Raw genomic sequence first — 26801 nt, 5'->3', positions numbered from 1 at the left:
ATAGGACATATATCATATGATTTTAAATAACAAAAAACAAAAAAACTGAAAATTACGGCAATGCAAAACGAACCCTAAATAAAGCATTAATTGTTGCATTATTTAATTTTATTAAAGAAAAATTATTGAATCATTTAAAGAAAGGATAATCTATTCTTTTTTTTTCTTTTTTAAATAAGTATTCAAGAATATTAATTAATAAGGAAACTAAGAGCATTAACAATGGTTGTGAGAGGTCCTTACTTGCAATTTTTAAATCGTTAGAGCTAATAAGCACACCAATGTGAAAATACATAACTATACAAAGCTACGTAGTTTCACTACACCGAAAGCATGTGTTATCTATTTTGGATGATTAAATTATTTGTTTTTTTTTTTTTTTTTTTTTTTTTTTGCATTTACTTTAAATTGATATCTTTTGAGAAAGATGATACGGCGACCTAAAGCTACAAGGTGCTGTTATCTATTGTGAATGCTCTTACTCATGAAATAATAATTTGCATAATAATTTATCCTATGTGAACCAAACAGCCACATCGCAAGATGCCGCAATGATTTAGTTTCAAAATTCAACTCTTCCATACACCCAACCAATTACTCGATGGTGTGTCTAGCTAAAGTAGCTACACGTTTATGTAATATGCCATCACTTGTCCTCATGTCTATTCAATTCAATGCAAACATTAATGAACAGTTTTTCACACTTAAATTTCCAACCGCCTAATAATGCCAAACAAGCTTCATTATTTCATATCTTGTCCTTTAATTATTTCCATAGATCTTTGCCTATATATATAATTAAAAGCATACGATATAAAACATTGTACCTACATCTATCTATACATAGATTTTTTTTAATTTTTTTGGCTAAATAAAAGTGTTAGAAATGGCAAATAATGTTGAAGGTTTAGATAGTATTCAAAGGAACAAAGAAAAAGAAGGTCACGGAAAAAGGGTTCCTGAGTTGATACTAAGGGTCTTGGCCTTGATACTAACACTTGTAGCAGCCATTTTGTTAGGGGTGAACAAGCAAACTAAGATTGTTCCTATTAAAATTTCGCCAGATCTTCCAGCGTTTAACGTTCCCGTCAGCGCTAAAACAAGCTATGCTTCCGCCTTCGTGTACGTACTACATACTCTCTCCTTCATACTTTGTATGCAAATTCGTATTATTATTTTTGTGAATCTGTATCGAGGAATTGCATATTATATGTGTTAGGATTAATTCCTACAATATACTTGATCTTCATATCAAATTAATCGGCAAAACATAATTGCTGAAGCGCGTATCTTATTTCATGTCAATTGATCGAATCCCTTCTTGATTATGCGTCTCCTATAGTAGATACACACTCTAGGGTTTCTCTCTATTGATGGGATATAACTGAGAGTCTATTGTATGTTCTACTAGGGACCATAACCCTAGATGTCTATCTATATATAGACCCCATCCCTAATCCGCCCATCATGCATTAGTAAAGGTCTAACAATCTCTACACATAAAGCTAAACCCATACTCTATAAAAGACGTAACAAGCCCAATAATAATAATTCCTTAAATGGATCACTTGAATTTTGGGCTAAACTACATGACAGCATATAAATACAATTGTCACCGTATAGTCTACATACATTATTATTATTGTATTTACTATTTAGGTCCATAAATTTCTTACAATATGGACATTGATATTATAGAGTATGAAACATATTTCTAGTAAGCTGATGTTTGAGAATAGAGACTATACTTTATACTCTATCAAGCTGATGGTTAAGGTCTAGAAATATGATTTATATTCTACCAGATGTAATGTTAGGTCATACATAGTATGTAATTGTAAAATCAGTCTAAAACCATACTTCGTATAGTTTTCTACCAAATAGGTTGTTTGGTTACACTCTAGTGGTTTTAGTAAATAGTAACCGCTTTTGGCTTGCAAGGTTGCTAGCCTACTACTAAGGTGGTAATGTGGTATTGGTATTTTTCCCCTTAAACAGCGTCCATTACTTGTAATATTTCTTGGTAGTAACCGTTTGGTATGTGGTTGATACATGAAATATGTACTTCTTTCGTATTTTAATGTGTTTTAATCGTTATATAGTTTTAGACAATTTAATTAAATAAAATAAAATAAGAGGTTATTAGGGTAGTTGGAGTATTAAAAAATTGTCAAAGAAAGATAGCATAGTTGATTGTTTATAAGAAAGTACTGAATGTAAGAGGAAAAAAAAATTACGTAATAGTAGATTTGGGTGCGGAAATATAATGCTCCATTAAAATGTAGTTTTTTTGGCAAAAATTAAAAAGTGTAATACTTATTAAATTTTGCAAATGGTAGCCATTTAAAGTTACTAATTTGCAAATTGCAGCCATTTACAAACACTTGCAAATTGCAGTCTAAAAGTTCGTATAATTTGTAAATTGCAGCCCGATTCAACTTTTTCATCGGTTTACATGTCGAAAAATAATCGGTTAAGGTTTTAGGAGCAATTTTAGTCCTTAATAATCCGAATTGAGCTCGGAATTAGCAAAAAAATAATGTATCTTGTTTTAACAGCAAATCGATACAATTTTTGCCTACAAATCGATACAATTTTTGTTACGCAAAAATGAGGCACTTACGTTATCATTTGTTAAATTCGAGCTCAATTTGGACTCGTAAAGGCTAACATTGCCCTTAAAACCTTAACCGCAGATTTTTCAACATGTAAATAGATGAAAAAGTTAAATCAGATTGCAATTTACAATGTTTATGAACTTTTGGACTGTATGTTACAATGTTTTTTTAAATGACTGTAATTTGCAAAATACTAACTTTAAATGGCTATAATTTGCAAATTTTCCTAACTTTTATTATAATTTCATTCATACTTAATTATTTAAAAATAAGGTCAAATTAGTTATTTCCATGTGTGCAAAGTTAGGTTAACTGTGTCAGTTACTCCGAGATAGAGGGTAGTAATTAACTTGATTGTGTTTAAAAAAAAAAAAAAAAAAAAGGGTGTAGTAGATTAGAGTCTCACATCCTTATCCGTATTCCACTTCAAAGTCTCACATTAATGCATACCTTTTTTTTAACACAAACAGGAGATAATTACATTAATGCATATCTATTGCTATGATAGATTACATCATCAATGTCCAATTAACCTTATAAGATAGTCTATTTTACGGTTTCAGTAGGATTAGAGTCCGGTCTGTCTAATGCAAGGTTAAAAAAGATTAGTCCAATAAGTCCCTTACCTTAATCAATACCACAAAGATCCCTACCCTGTCTAAATCACAATTAAAGACTTTATAACGTAAATGATTCAATTCTGCTTAAAAAACAATAACACGCAAATCGCAATATTTTATAACACGCTAAACGAATCATGTACGCTATTTATTTGCTTGTTTCGAGCTCAGTTTAGGTCCTTAAGGGTCAAAATGACCCCTAAAACCTTTACAGTAATTATTCAGCACGCAAATCGAAAAATAAAAATTAAATTCACTGGCTCCGGTGACAATGATGGCCAAAAAACTCACTGAAGGTGCGCTTTGTACCAAAGTCATTAGTTTGTGGTGTTTTGGCCACTAAGCAAAGTATAGGGTGCTGGGTGCACCCAAGCCATAGTTCAGAGTGTTGAGGCCAATTTTGCCTTATTTTTAATGTCTTATATTTCTTTTATATTTTGACTTTTATCACCTCCAAAAACCCTCTTATTGGCTTTTCCCACCTTCATAAAAAAAGTTTTTTTTTTTTTATTTATTTATTTATTTTTATGTCACATAAAAAGATAAAAGTTGACTTTTACCGCCAATCACCTCCAACTAAACGGTTCCTTCCATAAATCCGTTGGTGGGGCGTACCATGTACACGTGTCACCATATTATTGGGTAAATTTTTTAAAAAAAATTATAAAAAAAAAAAAATTTATTCTACAAAAAAACCCAGCCATCAGTCGACAATTGCTGCCACCGCTAGGTCAGCTCCAGCCCCACCGCCGGACCGGCTACCAGCCTTATCGCTGGATTGGCTACTAGCCCTACTGCCAACTACTACTAGCCCCACCACCATTTCGCCACACAATGCACCAGTCACCACAATCTGACCCCCTTTCCAATAATTTCCGACATCAAAACCTTCACCACCGAATTCTGATCACCCATTCAGCCCCCTCCTAATTTTGACCACTCTTAAAAACCTAGCCACCACCAAAATTCGCACTTCTAAAACCCTTTCCACCACTTAATTCCGACCACCTCCCTAGCCCACACCAAATTTCGAGCTCTCCTTAGCCCTACACAAAATTTCGATCAACCGAGGTAAGTTGATTTCGTTGCCGGTTGGTTGATACGGAAGATTGGATAAGATAAAGAAGAAATGTCAAAAAGGTGGGCCCTACTAACGAATTCATGGACGGCATCCATTAGTTAGTGGTAAAACCCAATTTTTTGAAATTTTATTGGTGGTTAAATACAACTTTTTTTTCTGGAGGTGATAAAAGCCAATAAGTGGTTTTTTCATTGAAGTAAAAGTCAAAATTTCCTAGTTATAATATTTCAACATTCCAAGTTAAGCTAATTAACTTAATATAGGAAATGAGTTAATTTAGTGTTTTAAAATAAAATTGTATTCCCTTACACAAAATTACCATTTTTTTTTATGGTCACGTTGTTTATAATTTTGTGTCATTTTTTATTATGGTTTGTGTAATAACCTTAGAAGTTAAATGTTTGAACTGAAAGTCTAAACTAATTGTGTTGCAATAGGTACTCAGTCGTGGCTAACTCCATAGCATGTGCACTGGCGGCGATATCACTAGCTCTTACATTCATAAGTATGAAAGGAGGAAAAGGATTTATGCGTTTGATTATAATTATTGTAGATTTGATCATGGTAGCCTTGTTGTTTTCGAGCATTGGAGCGGCGGGTACTGTCGGCCTCTTAGGTTTTAATGGCAACTCTCATTTACAATGGAACAAAGTTTGCAATGTGTATGGAAAATTTTGTCACCAAGTTATGGCTTCTCTTGCGATCTCTCTTTTAGGAGCAATATCATTTCTTTTGCTGGTAACTCTTGCCATTTTAAAACTCCATAAAATTGCTTAAAGTTAGGAAGTTCAAGCCTTCATGCATAAGAGTTTCCTGCTTTATCGTAACAAAGGCGTGTAGTATTTCTTGCAAAGTGTGGAAAGTTAGATATTCTAAATTCTATTCCGTATGATTTTCACTGAATGTTTTCATTGATAAATGTTTTATTAATCATCTCTTATGTTGAAAGACTTGAAATTTATCATATATGTATTCCATATCTTATACGCATAATAATAATGTAAATTTGTCCTTCACATTTTATTTAGATTGAAAGATACAGAGGAAAGGAAGGAAGTGAAGCTTTATTTTCCATCTTTCCATATTTCTCTACTTTAAAATGGAATTTTTTTTTTGCCACAAAAATGGATATGGTTATTAAAAGAGAGAAAATTGATCTTTCTCTTCTTCTCCCTCTTTCCCAAAACTTCTAGTAAAAAAATAAAAAAAACATTAACTTGTATTACCCTCCATTTTCCTTCCCTCCTTTTTCTCTCTCCATATCCTCTTTGCCAAAATAGTAATAATTAAGCTCGATAGACAATTTTGAGAATAATGTGAGGGTCAAAAGAGGCTAAAACATAATATTTGTATAGACACGAAAAGATTTCTCTCCAGAAATGATACCCGAGAATTGAATACGTACAACTTGTCTTATTTGGTTTGAATTGAGAATGCGTGGATTGAATTTTTTTTAATGAAGCCTTTCAAACCAATTCAAAAGAATTCAAATTCGTTTCAAATTCCATTCCAAGCCCTAATAGCCCATTATTCCTAATTTCCCTGCTAGAATCCATAATCCATATCCTTAGCCCGATTTCCTTTATTGATCCAATTGTTATTACCTCCATAAGCCCCAAATCGAGGTTACCTTATTCAGAAAATTTGATTTTGGTCATGAAACTTATATGCACGGTTAGATAGCTCTTATAAAATATATATGATGATATAACATATAAGCCCAAATCCGAATTAATAAAATAAAGAAGATATGACTAATATTATTAAGGAATATGAATAAAACTTTTCTGATGACACAACATAAGGGTGTATTTGTTTTAATGGTCTTCGAGAGAAGGTAATTTAAGGAAATCAAAATGGTTCTTTAACTTATTTTCCTTTCTTGACTTTTGTTAAGAAAATTTGATCCTTACCTTTACCTCTTCACTTCCCTAAAGTCCTCTAATCTCATTCATTGACATTCTCCCCCACCCACCCTACCCTACCATATTGTTTTTCCTTTCCCTTTCTTCAATCCACCTGCACTACTACCAGCACCTATGGCTATTCAAAAATCGATACGAACCAAAAAACAACACCGCCTTGCATTGGATTAAACTGAAGTAGATAAGACCTTGTCAAGTTAGAAAGGATTACAATAGAGGAAGAAACAATAATATCAATCGCCATTGTTAACAAGTAGTAGAAAGTAGAAGGATCAGAGAAAGAATAGGACAAGAAAGCACTACAATTAGCCCACCAATGCAATAGCCCACGATTTGCACTACACCAATGCAGCAATAATTCACGAAACCACCAAGGCAGAGTATGAAGTAGGACAAGAAATCACGCGATCCCAAGGCCACCACACACAAATCGCACAACAATGTTCACGAATCAGATTTAGGGATAAATCCCTAAATTCGAAAAACGAGAAATAAAATTTAGAATTGTAATTGAACAAACCAAATCCGAAATAAAATTCTCTAGTAATTAGAATTGTAGGATTTAGAATGATAGAAAAAAAATTAGAATTTTAGGGATTAGAATTTTAGAGGCTCCGATACCTTGTCAAGTTAGAAAGGATAGAGAGAATAGAGTGATGTGTTTGTATTAGCATATGAGCGGTGTATATATACAAGAGATAAGGGCACAAGAACTAGGCCCGTTAGCTATATGATCTACATACTAAATATAGGCCCTAACAGACTTATTTTTTCTTTAAGAATATGAATAAAACTTTACTTAACTTTAACTTTTTACCTTTAATGCTACAAATATTATTATATTATGAACCACTTTATTTTATACGAAGTTTCATATATGGCTGGCCATACCGTGCGACCAGCCACAATTTTTTTAAAATATTCTTTTTCTCTCTCTTCTCTCTCTCCTCTTTTCTTCTTCTCCTGTTACCCACGCTAGATCCTTCAACTCATTTTCTTAGAGAACAGAAATTCTGCACCAATCGTTGATAGTCGTCTTCATCTTCGTGCTTCGGTCGTCCGTGGTGGTTTCGCTTAATCGGATGGGTGGAGTGGTGACTCCGTCACCAGAAATCATGTTAGAGGTTTTCAAAGCCAAATTCCGCCAACTAGAATTTTCATGGTCGAATTTGGCCTTTTTAGCCATATTTGAAATGAAATTCAAAGCCATTGTTAACTTTTTAAGGTATTTCTTTGATTTGTTTATAAATTTATTTTTTACGTTTGGTTGGATCAGGGTTTGTTTGTGGGTTAGGTGAATAGTGGATGAAGTGTGGCATATCAGGGTTGGGGTTACTGGCGTACCAGAGCTGTGGGTACGGGAGTCGGTGGTGGCGTGGTTGCTGGTGGTACGTGAGTTGGTGGTGGCGTGGTTAGGGTGGTGGTGAGGTTTAGTTTAAAGCTTTGACGTGGTGTAGGATTAGGGGTTACTAGGGGGGTTACTTACTTGGTTAGGGGTACTTACTTGGTTAGGGGTTATCAACGGCGTTACTTACTTGGTTATGGGTTACTAGGGGATTTTAATAGGTGGGAGGGGTTACTAAATCGGTCAGGGATTACTTGGTCGGTCTGGGGTTACTTGGTCAAGGGTTATTAGGTTGGAGTGGTTACTTGGTCATGGGTTACTAAATCGGTCTAAGGTTACTAAGTTAAGGTTACGTTATCGATTAGGGGTTACTTAATTAGGGTTGACTAGGTCGGAGGGGTTACTTGGTCAAGGGTTACTTAGTCAGTCAGTGGTTACTAGGTTAGTCTAGAGTTACTTTGTCAGTGGGTCACTTGTTGTTTGCTGATGTGTCACTCTGCCACACTGTGTAGCCAGCCGCACTAGAACTTGTTGTTTCAATTTCTTTAAATTTATTTTTAAGTTTTCATAATGTAATCAAAACTATTAGATATTAAAGGAAATATAAAAAACCGGTCATAACTGGTCTGGGTTCAGTCCAAGTAAAACCGGCTCGATTTTCGGGGCTTTAATTTTCAAATTTCAATCATCGATCCAGTTTTGACCTCTCATAACTAGTGAAAACAATCCTATCGGCAACACCATAACCCGACCACCGCCACCATCTACAAATCGACCGCCACCACTGCCCACAAACCAACTACCACCACATCCACAACCCCATATACATTTTCACGTTATGAACTAAGGTTATCTTAGGTGGTCCAAATCAACCATAACAACTTTAGAATTGGAGTTTTGTTTGTTGAATTTTAGAACTTAAACTTAAGTCAATGGTCAAATAGGAATGATGGTGAGAGAAATATACATAAGTTAGAGGCAACGATAGTGGCGGATCCACGGTGGGTTCAATGAACCCACCAATTTTTCAGGGATTTTTTTTTTATTTAAAAAAAAGATCACAAATAGAATACATATAATATTTGTGCATTAATGAGTGAGGAAAAGATGCTCAACTTAGTGGTAGTAGGGGTTTGGGTTTAAGCACCACAAGGTATAACTTCGATTCTTAGGCAGCACTAAGTTACAGCCAGCACCCCTCCCTACCCTAAGCATCGAAATACCTCCACCTCACATCCCCACCACTAATATCACCACGCCTCTTACCTCCACCCTCAAAATCCCCACTGAATCCACTATCCCTTACCTTTCTCACCACCAAAAATCGCATCACATCCCTAAAATCGAAGTCACAAATCCGCATAACAACAATAACGAGGTCGGTTTGGTTGGGTTTCGAGGTGGGTATGGTTGGGTTTCAAGGTCGATATGATAATATTCCGGTTGTTACGGTGGGGAATCAAGGTATGTGGTTTTTTTCGAAAGAGGTTCTGTAAAATGGAGTTTCAAGGTGGGGTAGTTCAAGTGGGTTTTGGGATTTCTGCGCGGGTTAGGAGGGGTCACCGGCGCTCAAGGAGGGGAACAAAGGGATCAGTGGCCCGGAAGACTGGAGGGGGAAGTGGGTTTTTTAATGGCGTGCGGGGATGGGGGTGGAGCGCTGATATGTGGTAGGTTTTTTTTTTTTTTTTTTTTTTTTAAAAAAAAAAAAAATTTAATTAATTATCAATTATATTATAAGAAAAAAATTAATTAAGATTAGGAAAAAAGCGACCTATTTGGTAGGTTGTAGGTCATCTGACTTATTTCAAGAAAATACCCCTTAAAGGTCAACTTACCTTGGATTAATAAAACGTTGGCATATTTTGGGAAGACCTGATAGGATGAAGAACGGTAGGTCGTTGGGCTACCACCCCACCCAATCAAACAAAATTTATAACTCAACTAACCCCTATGAAGTGTAGTGGTAAGTCAAGGTCGAACCCAAAGGAATGGAGGTCGAATGTATATTGCCTAAGTCAAGCTACTCCGAAGTCTAATACGGGGTATATGATGGAAACTAAAGCTAGAGCTAAATGATGCAAAGAACTTGTATAAAATCAATATAAAAGACACTAGGGCAATGGATCCACATGTAATTGTAATGGAGAATGGTAATTTGGGAGGTCAAACCAACTAAGTCAAGTGATATGAAGGAAGATCAATCATGTATCCAAAAGAGCATATACCAAGATAATTCTCCTAGAGGTCTAACTAGCGTCAACTACGCTAAACACTACCTAGGAAACGTCACAAGGCACCTCAATCGTGAAATTGCAAGTTACTAATCAATGGTCCGTATCATAGCAAGCTTACAATGCAATCTAGTGCAACAATTAAAGATGGCCAAGCTTCAATCAATTACACACATGCACATGAATTATCAACCAAATTTAATCATATCATCAACTCCATCAATTATCCCCAAATTACTCTAATCCATCACTCAAACATGCTTCACCATTTCCCTAGCTAGAAAACTACTCACTAGCCATGGAAATCAAGATCAAAACTACACTAATCATCAATTTCATCATCAACATATTTGAAATCAAAGATCAAATCAACAATCAATCAAAAATCAATCAAACTTCAATTAAACTTCAAACAAACTTCAACCAATCAACAATAATATGGAAAACAAATGAAATCAACTAAAATCAAACTTGTATTGAAATCAAGAAGAAGATCCTTACAAACTTTGATCTAAAGATCAATTACAATGAAGAATTCTTGAACAATCAACCAAAAACCATGAGTTTCTCTCTCTTCAATCCTTGAGTTTCTCTCTCTAAAATTCTAATAAAAAACTAACAATAAGAATTCTAATGTAAAACTTATCCAAAAATAGAAGAAAATAACTATATATACAAAGAGGAGGTCGGTATTGACGCCCAAAAATAGACCCACGCCGGTGCGGGCGCTTGGAGGAGAGAAAGAGGTGCGCACGGTACACACCCAGAAAGGTGCGCTCGTACGCACCAGGTGTGCGGCCGCACTCGACCAATGTGCGGCCGCACACTCCCCGAGTGCGCCCGCACCAAACTGGGTAGCCCCTCTTCTTCTCTTCGTCCTAGCTCAAGTGGTGCACACATCCTAGATGATGATGATGGAGGACAAGGTAGGCAGCAACTTCATAGGAATTCTTGAAGAGTATAAGCCATGAGAAGAGCATATACAAGGCCTTGAAGCATGCTCCTTGGATCCCCCTTTGACTTGAAACTCCTTGCACAAGCATTAGGCATGAAAAACAATGAAAGATCACGGAGAGGAAGCTCGGGAATTCTTGGAATATCAATCACAACCTACAAACAAAGGATAAAAAGCAAGTAAAAGGGAAAAATAACAAGTAAACTAGAAAATGCATAAAATAGAGAAACTAACTACAAAAAGCATAAAATGAATAAAATAAGAATAAAACTAAGGAAAACTAAAGAAAACAGTAATAAAATGGAATGAAATTCATCCAAAAAGGGATTAAATGAGTGCCATAAATGTCACTCATCAAGACCAAGCAAAGATTTGCTTATTTTTGACAAAATTTCCTAAAAAGCCTTTTTAAATTATGGGAATTTTTCAAACACCCTACTTTGAGCCCAATTATGATCATGCATTTAAGTATGGTGGCGTCCAAAAGGAAGGAAGCTAGAGCAAGAGAGTCGCCAACAAGTTTTAGGAACATATAAACCTTTCACGGGTAAAGATTACACCTATTCACGATCATAGAGATCGGTAACTCCATAGTGGTCCTGAACTATGACTGGATATTCGGGGATGATGGTACGAATCAAACATAAAAGAGATTGAACCCGCCCTAAATAGGCCTCTACTTTATTCATCTCATATTCATGTGCGCTTTCCAATTAACATACAAGCATTATATTAATCCTTAGCATGATTAATCTATGTTGATTAATTATTAATGCGCAAATAAATCTATTATTGGCGATCACTTGAATTAAAATCATATTATCCTAAATCCAACTATTAAATATCTTATTAAGCATTATTTCATGTACGAATTCCCTTTAAACCTGCATGAAAGGGGCATAATCAAGAAATAACAATAATATACCATGAATAATCAAGCAAGGCATAAATTAATTATATATATTGACACAACAAATCATCATCATTATAATAATGTTCTCATCAAAGTATAATATATAATATTAGCAAGATCCTATGCATGATACTAACAAAATTAATAAAAATCCTAGCATGTCACTAAATATTAAAAATCTAAGCTTTAGCCCTAATATAATACTAGAAATCAATCAAACATCCTAACATGATACTAGGAAACCATAAAAGCATGATACAAGGAATTAAAATAATATTCTAAGCATGATAACTATGTCAAAGCACTAATCAAATTACTTACTTTAAAGCCTCGTACCTCAATCTATTAAAAAAATATACACGTTAGTAACTGCAATGAAAGATTTAATCAAACAATTAAAATAATAATTGAAATATGGATTTGGGACCAAACCCTCATAACTTTTATCCTTTCACATCGAGGTCTTAGGCAACTTCAAACTTGGTTAATTAGGTGTATTCAAGTCTTGTGAACGAATAATCATGACCAAATCAATAAAATCAAAATGGATGTGTGTTTGTGTGGTTATTCTTAGAAAATCAAGAGAGAGAGAGAAAGAATAAGCTAGAGTTTAGAGAGAGAGAGAAGAGAGATGATTATGGTGATTGTAATTGAATAGAAACGGAGAAAATAGTCCCAATTTATAGAGAAAACGACAAAAGATTATATTTTGAGACAGAATATAACTTAAAGTAAAACAGATCCATCGTTGCGCGATGAATTTGACGCAACTCGATAATTTTTTATACGGAATCCAACGTCCAATCAAATTGCATTAGTCGGATATCCATACTTACCTTTATTAAATCAGATTTAAATCCATTAAAAACATTTGTTTTATCCGATGTGAAACTTCTAATCAACAGGTTATTCAAAATAGGATATATTAAAACCTTCTAGAAGATAATAATCAATCCTAATGCCTTTAGGACTTAAAATAACCTTCTAGCTAGATATTTCTAGAAAATTAAGATAAGTCCTAATGGTTAAAAATAATGGACCCTTCATCCTTAAAAAATAAAAATAAAAAAAAAAGAAAAAGAAAAAAAATAATGGACCCTCCACATGATCATTGGGTCCGCATATAAAGCTTGACTTAGGCCTAGTTTAGTATTTTCGCCATACCTTCTTTGTTATAACTCAGAATTAGGCTTATAATATATCATTGGAAAGCTGTTCTCAATGTTATCAAACTACACAATTGTTCCAGGTGTGGATCCAAGGGTTTTGCTGGCACGAGTTGAGTCCTGTTAATGACCTACGCAAGGAAACACACGTGAACTGCCCTCAGGTATGGCTAGAGGAACCTCCCTCCGATGCTTAAGTTAGAATGTGCCTAGAGAGAGAAAGTGTACTCAGAGATGTAGAGAATGTAATAACTTATGTATAACCTCTTTTCTGTTTTACATTGTCCTCTATTTATAGGTGTACGATCTCCAGTCCGGAGAATCTTACTTGGTCAGCTTGCGAGCTGACTCTGTCAAGTTGGTGAGCCCTTCTGATTATCCTTCCAATGATGAGTGCGTACCCCGTAAACCAATCTTGGAGCCTGGTGGTAGTTCAACGGGAGCTACCCTATACAACTAGCCTCTCAAGAGGTGGTATGAGGTCACTCATGCCGGCTCTTGTTTGCGCAGTGTGGCCTTTCTTAATCAGTCCAGTTGGAAGGAATAGCTCAGTAAGAGCTATCCCGTACAACTAGCCCCTCAAGAGGTGGTATGAGGTCATTCATGCTAGCTATTCTGTGCGTGTAGCCTTATCGAAGGTTGCTGAACGAGTCGTCTGGCCAAATTACCTCGTGCACCTCTTGCCCCTCAAGTCTCTAGATTGGCTATGCGATTATGAGACATGGGAGGTTATGCTGTAAGTTGGGAGAGATGATGTTGTGCTATTGTTTGTTGATAGTGGCTTTCTTCTGCTTGTAACGTGCATGTCTTTTGTGCATCATGGAACATTTAATTGAATCCTGCTGATGCTAGAGGGATACTTGATTTCCTGGGATGGACTTGAATTGTTCCTTCTGGGGTTTGAGACATGACAAGTCTACGAGGAGGAATTTTGGTTACTCCCGCCAAAGACTGAGAAATGACGAGCTTGTTGGAAGGAATTTCGATTACTCCTGCTGAAGTCTGAGAAATGACGAGCTTCCAGGGAGGAATTTCAATCCAGCTGAAGTCTGAGAAATGACGAGCTTGCAGGAAAGGATTTCGATTACTCCCGCTAATTTTTTTTTTTTGCGGTAATAGTGTTTTGCATGAGTGGGATACGTGTCAGCCATCTGAGGGTTAGTTTATTTTAACTGAAGTGACATGGTGCTTTGGCTTTATTGCTTACTCAACTGCCCATTAACTTCCCACTTAATTCACTGACTCTTCTCTTTTCCTTTTACCTTCTTCATTTTTCCATCTTCCTCTTCCTTTTTCCAAATTTTTTCACCTTTAATCTTCTTCTCATACGCGCGTCGTTCCTCCATTGGGGTTGTAAGTTCTTGTTTTTCTCGTCTTTATTTTGCTCTACTTGTTTTTTGTTTGTTTTCCCTCACTCTTTGTTTTCACTGAGATTTCTTGCTTTATTGGTTGCAGTTTGGAACGTTGTTGTTTGTTTGGTTTCCTGGGTAGCCATTGTTGTTGTGCTTCGTTACTTCTGCAACTTTTGTCGTAAAGATACTTTATTTGTTTTTTTTTCTTGTTTGTATATGCCAATTTTTATTTCTTTTTGCATTTTTTCTATGCTAGATTGCGTCTTTCTGTTCAATTTTGATTATCTCTGTCCATTCTTCCCTTCCTATTGTTGTACTTGTACTCGCAATTCTTTTCTCCTAACTCTTGCGTTGCTTTTTCTGCGCCCACTCTTTTGGGATTAGACTAATCTTTTATTTTTGGCACCCAATTTTCTTCATCTTCTTTGGGGGCTTGTTTGTCTTTGTAAATTTTAGAATGTCTAACGCTTCTGATAGTGAAAATATGAGTGAGCCTCTTGTGTCCAGTGAGTCAGGCTCTCCTTTCGAGTCATCTGTAGGCACCTACTTTTGGCCTCTTGTCCTGAAAAGGAAGTGCAATGATGTTACAAAAATCCGTTCTTCATGCTAGATCAAAGTTGAAGTGTTTATAGACTACGAAAAGCATTATGAAGTAAGTTAAAACCCATATTTGAGATCAAGTTATCTTAGAGCCTTTTCCGATTACTAACTAGGCCTAAAACGTGTTCATACATGTTTAAACTTGATTAATAACGGACCCAAATACGTCAAATGCAATGATTGGATCCAATGGAAACTACATTGTTGAAAAACGAGCCAAATAGATAAAGTAACCATAAAATTCCCGTATGAGGCCTATACAAATGGATAGCCCTTTCAATGAGATTTCCAACGGTATATTATAAGCCCAATTCCGAGCAAAAACGAAGAAGTTATGATCAAAACACTAAACCGGGCCCAAAACCGACACCCTTGCACTCCAATGGTCATAACTTTTGATCCATAACATATATTAACCTAATTCTAATGGCATTAGAAATTAGTCATTCAAAGCTTTCCAATGATATCTCCCACGACTTAATCTGACTCCGCAATCAAAAGTTATGGAAGTTTTAAAAATGCATTTGCGTATAAGGCAAACAGCAAACCAGCGCAACTCGATAAGTTGCGCGCGCCTGGCACGTTTGACTCATTGAGATGTGCGCGCTACCTAACGACGTGACTCTAAAACCCTAAACCTTGATTCCTACGTCATAAAAAGTGGTCTTCGTTTAGCACTAAAGAGACAGAAAAATCAAAATTCAAAACTCTAAATTCTGAAATCCCGAATATCTCTCAAGCCCTCTTACTATCATACTACTTTTCCCTCTTTCTTCCCAACTACTCTTCATCCCTAATCCATCCATTGAAGCTTTCGATGGTACAAAGAAGAAAGAATGTCCATAAACGCATGAGACGGAGATTTAGCATAAAAGAAGAAGGATTAGTTTCCTGAGCACTTAGATAAATCACTTTTCCTTTATTGTTTTAATAACTTTAATCGATTAATTAGTGTTGTTTGATCACTTTTAAAAAAACATTTAATTGATTAATTCACATAGTACTCTTTCGTTGATCAAGACTAGAATTTGAATAATTAATTGTTGTTTTATCACTTAAAACAAGGCGAATCTTGTTTACTTATTGTTCTTTCACGAATATTGATTAAATAAGAATAACGACTTTTGCAATATAATTCCTACATGTTTAATGCGTGTAAATAAAATCAACTAACTTAGTTTTTAGGTAAAACGTTGCATATATTGTTTGGTGATGAAATTGTGAAAAAGGAAGAGCTTGTAGAGGTCGCACTAGGGCTAGAATAGCGATTCCTCCTTTAAAGGAATATTATTTTAGTACCCTCGCTCCCGAACTCATTTCTGGTTTATGTAGATCAATTTGGGCATGGGTAAACTTACAATTCGTGCTAATTTTCCCATGAACTCCACATGGGAGAAAAGCATGAACAAGGTTTATGAGTTTTCCTAAAACTCATTGGCGAATCCCTACTTGTTTCTTATAAAAAAACGTGATGACAAGATCAATTCTAATTCAAGGTCCCCCAAATAGTCAGGAATTCATATCCTAATACACTCTAACAAGTGTAAAGTCCTACGCTTCTAAAGGGCCAATGGGCATCTAAGGAGAAGGATCTCCTACGATGGGAACACCCTCCTTACAGTGGCCACTCCACTGGGGACTTACAGGTTACAAGATTAGTTCTTAATATGGTCAAAGGTTTCCAACACCAGGTTACCAATGGGTTGTAACGATGGCTAACTGGGATAATCTCTAATTAGAGAGCGAGACTTAAATGCAGAATATCTTCCTTTTTTACAAAAGTAAAAAGCAAACAAGCAACATTGCATCATGCATAAGCATAGCACACTTTAACTATTGGGGATTGGCTCATTGATTAGGGGCTGCCAACCCTAGGCTTATATCCCGAAATCAATGACAATCATCCCATTCATATCACTAACAAAATGTTGGGAGGGCTATGTGTAGGGAATATTTCAAGCATTATGATCCCAAACTTGAACCCCACTGTGATCATACACTAAAGTATGGTGGCGTTCCAAAGGAAAGAAAAGAGAGCAAAAGAGTCGCCAACAAGTTTTAGGAACTTGTAAACCCAAAAGACAATCCAAAAGGACCATCAACTCCATAAGGTCTTGAACCAAACAGGGTTCGGGGATGAGGGTACGAATCCAATCTACAAAAGAAAGGACCCGCCCAAGAAAATAGGCCTCTACTTTGTTCTGCTCGTATTCATGTGCGCTTTTCGAATAACATACAAACATTATATTAAACCTAACCTGTTTATCTATGTTGGTTGAATATTAATTCACAAACAATACTATTATTGGCGATCACTTGAGTTAAAATCACATTAGCCTAAACCAAATTATTAATTATCTTATTAAGCGTGATTTCAAGTACAAATTCCCTTTAGCAAGCATAAAAGGCGTGATCAAGCAATAACAATAATATATCAAGCAACATGATATAAGCATCATAAATATAATAATAATCATAATATAATCATAATCATGATAAGGCATAATAAAGCTTAATGTTAATAGCAAGATCCTAGGCATGATACTAACAAGATTAATAACAATTTTTAGCATGTCACTAAACAATAAAGATCAAAGCTTTAGCCTAACATGGTACTAACATGATAACATGATATTAGAATTAACAAAAGGCACCCTAAACATGATACTAGAAAGCATTAAATAACATCCTAACATGATACTAGAAAGCATTAAAAGCATCCTAACATGATACTAGGAATTAATCAATAATAAATATGCTTTCTACATTGAAAGAGAGCAATGAGATTACATACTTTGAAGCCTCGTACCTCTTTCTAATAACAAAATACCCAAGATTTGGACTAGATTAAATAATTAAATTGAAATCAAATTAAATAAAGTTTTGACTAGATTTGGACCAAACCCTCAGAAAATATCAACCTTTCACGTCTAGGGCGAAGGCAACTTCGAACTTGGCTAGGTGACTCTAAGTCTTGTGAATGCGGAATATTGTGTTTTGATAAAAGGCTAGTTTAGAAAAAGAGAGAAAGAAAATAAGAATTAAGTAATTCTTGAGAGAGAATAGAGAGAATTGATTGTAAGAAATTGATGATAAAAACGGAGATTTGAGACCCTATTTATAAGGAAATAGTCCGGAAAATCATAGAATTTGATAAGGAATAAAACTCCACTCTGTCGCCAGAAAACTAGACCTGTCACCAGAAATTTATCTTGTCGCCACGCGACAGAGTCTGTCGCGAGGCGACAAGCCTGTCGTTTGGCGACAGAAACAATTTTTGCGGATTTTGTTTTTATCATATCTTTTGATCTAGAAGTTAAAATAAGTCATATAATACGTTGTTGAAGGATCTTGAAGTCTACTTTCTAATTCAATTAGAATCAGATTAAAATCTTTTGTAGATAAAAAGATATGGCTGAAATAGTGAAAGGGTGTCAGTTTTGGATAGAGTTTCGTATTCTTTTCATATCTTTTTCGTTATAGCTCGGATTTAATATTATAATATATCATTGGAAAGATAATTTCAAGATCTATCCAACCATATGAAATTTGGATAAAAATTATGAGACACGAATATAATATCTGACTATCTTTGAACATCTTTAAATCCGAATAGAATTAGGAAAGTTTTAAAAAAGGAAAGTTTATATTCAAATCAAATTCCATGATCTTATCTTTTCAAAAAAGGATAATTAAGATATTTTAGAAACTTATAGAAGATTCTAATCACTCCTATTTAGTTTAGGAATAGGATTAAACCTTTGGACCCTCCTCATGATCATTGGGTCGTAGGTAAAATCCTGTTTGGGCCCAGTTTAGTATTTTGGCCATAACTTCCTCAATATTCATCGGAATTGGGCTTATAATATATCGTTGAAAATTTATTTTCAAGCCTTACCAACTACACCATTATTGGACCCTTATCATGGACCAAAATAAACTGAAATGGACGTTTTTATAAAATAGAGGGGATTTCGAAAACAGAAAGAAAGATTTTTAATAAAAACTAACCGCAACACTTGACTTTTCACACTTTCACCTCATTCGATTATGGTTCGGCGTGACAGGTCTTCATCACTGGGTTTGGTTTTGGGGAGACACAAATGGGTGTCTACAGAAGCCCCCACTTTGACTGAGTTTTGGAGAAACTTAGGTTTCGAAAACAAAAGTCAAGGTAGCGATAGGGACGGAGAACAATTTAGAACGTTCTGCGATTTTAAATCATTTTTGTAACGCCGATACCTGCAAACAATGTTAGTTAAACAGATAAAAGAGTTAAGAAACGCGTATCTTGCACCGTCGAGCACACGTCTCTAGAGGTAACCAATTTATTGCACTTTATTATTGTGACAACTTTCCACAAGCTAGGGAACACCATCTTGCTGCTGTTGATGTTCACTCGTCTCTGAACAATGGAGTCTTTTTTTAGGACTGTTCACTCGTCTCTGAACAATGGAGTCTTTTTTGATGATTGTTCACTCGTCTCTGAACAATGGAGCTTTCTTGAGGAATGTTCACTCGTCTCTGAACAATGGAGCTTTCTTGAGGATTGTTCACTCGTCTCTGAACAATGGAGCTTTCTTGAAGATTGTTCACTCGTCTCTGAATAATGGAGCTTTCTTGAGGAATGTTCACTCGTCTCTGAACAATGGAGCTTGATAGAATGCCCATGCGTCTCTGAACAATGGAGCTTGATAGAATGCCCACGCGTCTCTGAGAAAAAGAGCTTGATGATATGTCCACGCGTCTCTGAACAAAAGATCTTTGATAGAATGCCCACGCGTCTCTGAACAATGGAGCTTGATGATATGTCCACGCGTCTCTGAACAAAAGAGCTTTGATGATGAGATGTCCACGCGTCTCTGAACAATGGAGCTTGATGATATGTCCACGCGTCTCTGAACAAAAGAGCTTTGATAGAATGCCCACGCGTCTTTGAGCAAAAGTGCTTGATGATATGTCCACGCGTCTCTGAACAAAAGAGCTTTGATGATATGTCCACGCGTCTTTGAACAAAAGAGCTTTGATGATATGTCCACGCGTCTCTGAACAAAAGAGCTTTGATACTTGAATGCTTGTTGCGATCGTTCGGTTGGCTGCGAACAGGAGCTTTGCTGAATGGTTGTATCCTGTAAAAATCAAAAGAATTGCCAAAAGACCTTGCTGGTGTTTTTCTTAGGGTTGACCTAAGGCTTGATGTGTTTCTTAGGGTTGACCTAAGGTAAATGATTGACTTGAGGTTGACTCAATGTGACTGACTGACTTGAGGTTGACCCAAGGTGAATTGACACGACATGACTCAATGTACATGACTCGTGTGTGATGTGCGACTCGAAAATGCAAAAAAGAAAAAAATTTCCGTCATTTTTGTGGAGGGTACCGACCTTCTTTCGAAAAAGAAAGACGTGAAAAAGAATCGAAGTGTTTGATGGTGCATGTTGAATGAGCTTAATCAAGTATATGCATTTGATACTATCCCTCAAGGTGCAAGGATTAATTCCTCCTAAACTATCTTAGTTGACTCGATTATGAAAGCATTTGGGTAACTTAGGCATAGAGGCTAAGCACTTCATACTTTGATACAATGATGATTATAAGTGATGAGTGATGTGTGATATGACAAAGCATGCTTCAATGTTATGTTAAGATTTCATGACAAAAGGTTCCTAATTGGAAGTCTATTTGATCATGTATCCGTGATGTGTGTGAAAGTGACACTACAGTTAAGCTGCAAAGGCTAAGTGTATGGAAAAGTATTATTTGATAAGAGTCAAATAATGATGACTCTTAGGCTAGGTAGGCTAATAATGTAAGGATCAAGCCCCCAAGTCTAGCTCTAAGTAAATAGGGATGAGCATTGGAAATCCCTTGATATGATCATGGTGTGAGTGTGTGAATGTGAAAATGAATGCATTTTTATTATGGTCGTACCTCATTGTGAGGTTGCCTACGTATCCGTTAGGAATCAGGCCAAACGTAGCTCTAGACGAACCTCGCACAAGTGTGTGTGTATACCTCAAAAAGGTCTTTTAAGGGTTGAAACGTGGTTAGGCTAAAGGTTAGAGAAGAAGGGGATAAAGGCTCAAGACCCTAGATAAGCCCCCAAGGTGTGCAACCTTGCTTTTGAATCTTTGTATTTTTATGCTTGAGGTTTCTCATTTTTGAGCTGTCTTTCTTTTTTGTTTGCTCTTCTTTTTTTGCTTTTGCAATTTTTTTTATTATTTCTATAAGTGTGGGCAATCCCGATCATGCGGTCTATCACTCACTTGGCATTCATGTTTCTCAGGCACGGTACCGAGCACTCGATAAGAGACGCAATTTGAGACATGTTCTTATCTAAGATATTTTTATATCCAAGACATTGGAACACTTGCCCTTTTGTACACTTTTATTCATTTACTTATTTTTATTTTATTCTTTTGAGATCACTCAAGCTTTTGTATTTATAACTTGCATAAGTTACACACCATCCCATCCCAAGGTTAGTAGATGTGGGTTGAAAAATGAAAGGTCTATCGTTAGACAAGGCTCAAAGTGGTTTGTCAAGAAAGGGATTATATATTTGAAGGGTGAAAGGTAATATGATATGGTTACAAGGGGTGCCTCAAATCATTGGTATACCTTGTGCTTAATTCAGCGTGTTTTGTTTTTTTTTTTTTAAATGAAAAGTCCTACAAAGTAAAAACTAGGGGAAAATGAAAGGCGCCTATGCTAGACTTATTGGGGAAAAGAATAAAAAAAAGAAATAGAAAAAAGAGGTCATGAAATCTTGTCGTTGAAGCTCGCCTCTTGTCTTGTGCCTTATCATCACTCGGACTTCTCGTTAACCGGAGGTATAAGAAGCTTGTTATTGTCAATCAAATATTGGATGGCCTCCTTTAGCTTCCAACAACTCTCAATAGTATGACCCCTGCCCTGGTGATACTTGCAATATGCATTGGGATTCCAGCTAGCCGTCCTCCTTTCGACAGGTTGATCCCCAAACGGTCCAATGGGAGTTATAAGACCTTTTGCATGTAAACGATCAAATGCAGTGTCATAACTTATACCAATAGGTGTGATGTTTCTCATTTATCCTCGTTCGTTCATGGCAAGGATCTCATCCAAGTCAAATGTGCTAACGTTATTTGAGTGGGTAGTTTTGGAAGAAGAAGGATTGTCGTTCTTCTTTCCTGTCCAGCCACTGTTATTATTGGTACTATTTTTGGCCTTCTTGTTGCTAAGAGGAGTATGAATGTGATTTGAATTAATGAGGTTTTCCATGGTCCGTTTTGCCCGTGGCTCAGGAGCATTGAATTCTTCATTGAATCCTTGGTGAGAATTTTGTTCGATAACCATTATCCGACTTGCTAATCCTTCTACCACATTCAGGAGCATGGCAATGACATCTTGTAGTTTTCGAACGTCTTCTTTTAGACTTGACAAATTTTCCTCGATATTATCTAGGAAAGCCCCTTCGTCTTCCTCAATCATGGCTACTTCATCAATAGAAGTTATAAAAGTCATATCGATTATGGGCTCACCTACAGGTGTGATAAGGAGTGAAGGATCGAAGGATGTTTGATCTTCTGTGATGGCTAGAATCTCGAAAGTTTTATTTTCATCAATCAGGTCCTGAATAGCTTCTTTGAGTTTCCAACACTCCTCAGTGTCGTGACCCTTTCCTTGATGATATTTGCAGTGTTTACTGGGATCCCACTTAGGTGGTCTGGCTTCGGGAACTGGGTCTTTGATAGGTCCTATAGGCATGACCAGTCCTTTGTGGTGTAGTTTTTCGAAAGCTGTTTCATAACTCATACCGAGTGGAGTGAACACTCTTTTTGACCTTTGGATTCACTGCTTAGAGGTGTTCGTAGCATGTACTTCGTTAATGGGAGAGGAAGAAGAGGGATGGTCGTTCTTCTTTCCTCTCGCACTATTATCTTTCAGAAGGTCGTCTTCAATGTCAATACCTACATTATACACAGCCTGGAAAGTATTCAAGTTGTGTTGGTATTTTAAGTACTTTGCATATTTTTCTTGAAGGTTCTTGATGAACATCCTGACATACTCTTTTTCACTAGGTACTTCAACCATTTTTGCAGTGGTTTCCCTCCATTTATTAAAGAAGGAAGTGAAACCTTCATTTTCTTTTTGCTTTAGAATTTCAAGATCTCTATGATCAGTTTCAATTTGAATATTGCATTTATATCTTTCAATGAAAGCACTTACAATAGACTCACAACTAGAGGTCTTTTCTTTATCAAGTGAAAAGTACCACTGTTGACATACAGCTTCTAAAGACAAAGAAAATATAGAATGAAAAGCTTTCTTGTCTATCCCTTTAATATTCATTATAGTTTCAAATGCTCTTAAATGAAAGTAGGGGTTATCCATAGGCTTAAATTTAGGGATGTCGTTGGGATTGAACTGCTGCGGGAGAAGGTCCTTATCCACCAAAACCCCTTGTGAGCTAATCCCTTGGAATCTATAGTCGTTGGACAGCTTGCCCAAGCTTTCCTAGATTAGGTCCATTTGTTTTTGTCTCGCAGGGTCACTTATTTGCAGAGTTAAGTTTTGCAATGTTTCAGCCAAGTTGGCTACCTATCCCTTGACTTCATTAAGCTCTTCTTGACTAGCCATTGTCTTCTTAGCTTTCCTTTTCCTACTAACCGGTTTGTCAAAAAGTGCTACTTGAATGAAAGTGTTGTCCTTTATTAATCGCCCTTCTCTTCTTGAGCAAGTACTGTAGAAAGGGAAATTAGGGATAAGTTTTATACCAATTATTTTGACTCAAGCTTTATTCAACATGCAATAGATGGGAAAAGATTATGGAAGAGTGAGAGGTATGATATGCATGGGGAAAGAATGTAGTGAGTGGGAATATGATGTAGATGAAGAAATATGGAAGAATGAGAAGAACAATATGTATGGAGGAAGCATGTGGAGAGTGGAAAGATGATGTGGATGGAGAAAGTATGTGGAGAGTAGGAAGAAGATGTAAATGGAGAAATATGGAAGAATTAGGAATAGAATGGACCCCCAACTCAAATGACGGAAAAACGACTCATGCATGAACCTAAGACATGGTCATGGTGACAAACATGTTATGTGTGTGCTAATACTAATGAGTGTAGGTGACATGTTAAGACTTGTTTGATGACCATGTGGCTAGACTATGTGACTAGACTCAAGTAAAGACTAAGTTAAGACTTCACGTATGTGCATTAAACTGGACAGGCTGTGGTATTTTAGTCATAACTTTTGATCTGTGACTCTGATTGGGACGAAATCAACGCCAAATTAAAGATAAAACTCGGGGCTACAGATCCATAGGTTTTACGACTCGTGGTTCTTCCTAGAACTCCGGATATGAAAAAAAAACAAGTTGACGCATGTGTAGTATATGGGAATAAAAATCCGGGTTGACTTAAAGGAACTATGACTCGACTTAAGGGAATTTTATTAGTTCAAATTAATTAATTAATTAATTAAACAAAGTCCTTTAGTCGTTGGTTAGTTTATTTAGTCTTAACCACAAGTCAAACAAACGGTTAACACATATAGTATGTACAAACAAGGATGCACAAGTAGTTCACATAGTCACAACATGATGCAATGAGTTTGCAACCTAACCTTGGCTCTAGTTTTCTAATGTTCAAGGATATGGGTTAAGTAAAAAAAGTGTCCATGGTTATGAGTCCGTACGCATTGCACACAAGCCTACCGTGAGGGTTGGTGCGAATGGACGAGACCCCGCGAGTTCGTGATGAAAACGAACTCGACTCCATGGTTTGGTGGATTCACAAACTTTGCACGTACCCGTTGTTGCACATATAGTGGATATTCAATTGGGCAGGTGAAGCAGGAACCCCCAGAGGGTTATGTCCATATGTAGAACACATATGGGTTCAGAAAAGTGAGAAAAGGACTCAATCAATAAGTAGAATCGAGCCAACAGTACTCGAAATGGTCAAAATAAGAAGGCAGATCCCTGGCTCGGTATTGGAAGAACTTGGCGCCAGACTACAGGGACTGTCGCCGCAAAAGAACCCCTGTCGACAAGACTGTCGCCAGGCGACAGAACTGTCGCCAGGCGACGGAAGCTCTTTACAGGCGACAAGCCCTGTTTTCTAGACGCTAGTTCCTACATGCCTTGGCAAGTATCTGTGTTCTTAGAATTTTCCAGATTTCGTATCGTTTTTTCAATTCTAGTCATGAAAGATATTTCTCAAATTTCCTACGTGTAAAATCCTATGTTTTTGACTCATTGGTCTATCCAATGAGAACCTTTTTATGCATATGACAATAATGTTAATCAAATTACGCACATTAAATACTTTGAATTTTTCGAGTCTCATTCGCTCATTCTAAATAATTGCCAAAATAAATTTCAGGAATATAAATAGAAATCCTCCCCAGTGGAGTCGCCAAAAACTGTAGGGAATATTTCAAGCATTATGATCCCACACTTGAACCCCACTGTGATCATACACTAAAGTATGGTGGCGTTCCAAAGGGAAAGAAAAGAGAGCAAAAGAGTCGCCAACAAGTTTTAGAAACTTGTAAACCCAAAAGACAATCCAAAAGGACCATCAACTCCATAAGGTCTTGAACCAAACAGGGTTCGGGGATGAGGGTACGAATCCAATCTACAGAGAAAGGACCCGCCCTATAAAATAGGCCTCTACTTTGTTCTGCTCGTATTCATGTGCACTTTTCGAATAACATACAAACATTATATTAAACCTAACCTGTTTATCTATGTTGGTTGAATATTAATGCACAAACAATACTATTATTGGCGATCACTTGAGTTAAAATCACATTAGCCTAAACCAAATTATTAATTATCTTATTAAGCGTGATTTCAAGTACAAATTCCCTTTAGCAAGCATAAAAGGCGTGATCAAGCAATAATAATAATATATCAAGCAACATGATATAAGCATCATAAATACAATAATAATCATAATATAATCATAATCATGATAAGGCATAATAAAGCTTAATGTTAATAGCAAGATCCTAGGCATGATACTAACAAGATTAATAACAATTTTTAGCATGTCACTAAACAATAAAGATCAAAGCTTTAGCCTAACATGGTACTAACATGATAACATGATATTAGAATTAACAAAAGGCACCCTAAACATGATACTAGAAAGCATTAAATAACATCCTAACATGATACTAGAAAGCATTAAAAGCATCCTAACATGATACTAGGAATTAATCAATAATAAACATGCTTTCTACATTGAAAGAGAGCAATGAGATTACATACTTTGAAGCCTCGTACCTCTTTCTAATAACAAAATACACAAGTTAGTAAACTTCAATGAAAATAATAAGGAACAATTAAATAATTAAATTGAAATCAAATTAAATAAAGTTTTGACTAGATTAGGACCAAACCCACAGAAAATATCAACCTTTCACGTCTAGGGCGAAGGCAACTTCGAACTTGGCTAGGTGACTCTAAGTCTTGTGAATGCGGAATATTGTGTTTTGATAAAAGGCTAGTTTAAAAGAGAGAAAGAAAATAAGAATTAAGTAATTCTTGAGAGAGAATAGAGAGAATTGATTGTAAGAAATTGATGATAAAAACGGAGATTTTAGACCTTATTTATAAGGAAATAGTCCGGAAAATCATAGAATTTGATGAGGAATAAAACTCCACTCTTTCGCCAGAAAACTAGACCTGTCGCCAGAAATTTATCTTGTCGCGAGGCGACAGAGTCTGTCGCGAGGCGACAGAGTCTGTCGCGAGGCGACAAGCCTGTCGTTTGGCGACAGAAACAGTTTTTGCGGATTTTGTTTTTATCATATCTTTTGATCTAGAAGTCCAAATAAGTCATATAATATGTCGTTGGAAAGCTCTTGAAGTCTACTTTCTAATGCAATTAGAATCAGATTAAAATCTTTTTTAGATTAAAAGACATGGCCGAAATGTGAAAGGGTGTCAGTCTTGGATAGAGTTTCGTATTCTTTTCATATCTTTTTGGTTATA

The 26801-nt window shown here is 36.1% G+C and overlaps 1 protein-coding gene across 1 annotated transcript; it reads left to right on the top strand.

The window, feature by feature from the left end:
* Positions 1-222: 222 nt before the first annotated feature.
* On the top strand, positions 223-5096 carry LOC145607106 (CASP-like protein 1E1). Its single transcript, XM_081662869.1, has 3 exons — positions 223-235; positions 879-1122; positions 4757-5096. Exons 1-3 carry the CDS (start codon positions 223-225, stop codon positions 5094-5096), a joined length of 597 nt encoding a protein of 198 aa, XP_081518995.1.
* The last annotated feature ends 21705 nt before the right edge of the window (positions 5097-26801 follow it).

Source organism: Chenopodium album, chromosome 23, assembly GCF_948465745.1.
Source record: "Chenopodium album chromosome 23, dcCheAlbu1.1, whole genome shotgun sequence".
NCBI classification, from domain to species: Eukaryota; Viridiplantae; Streptophyta; class Magnoliopsida; order Caryophyllales; family Amaranthaceae; genus Chenopodium; species Chenopodium album.
Note: the sequence above shows the minus strand (reverse complement) of the source record. Positions and strands in the feature narration are given on the sequence as shown.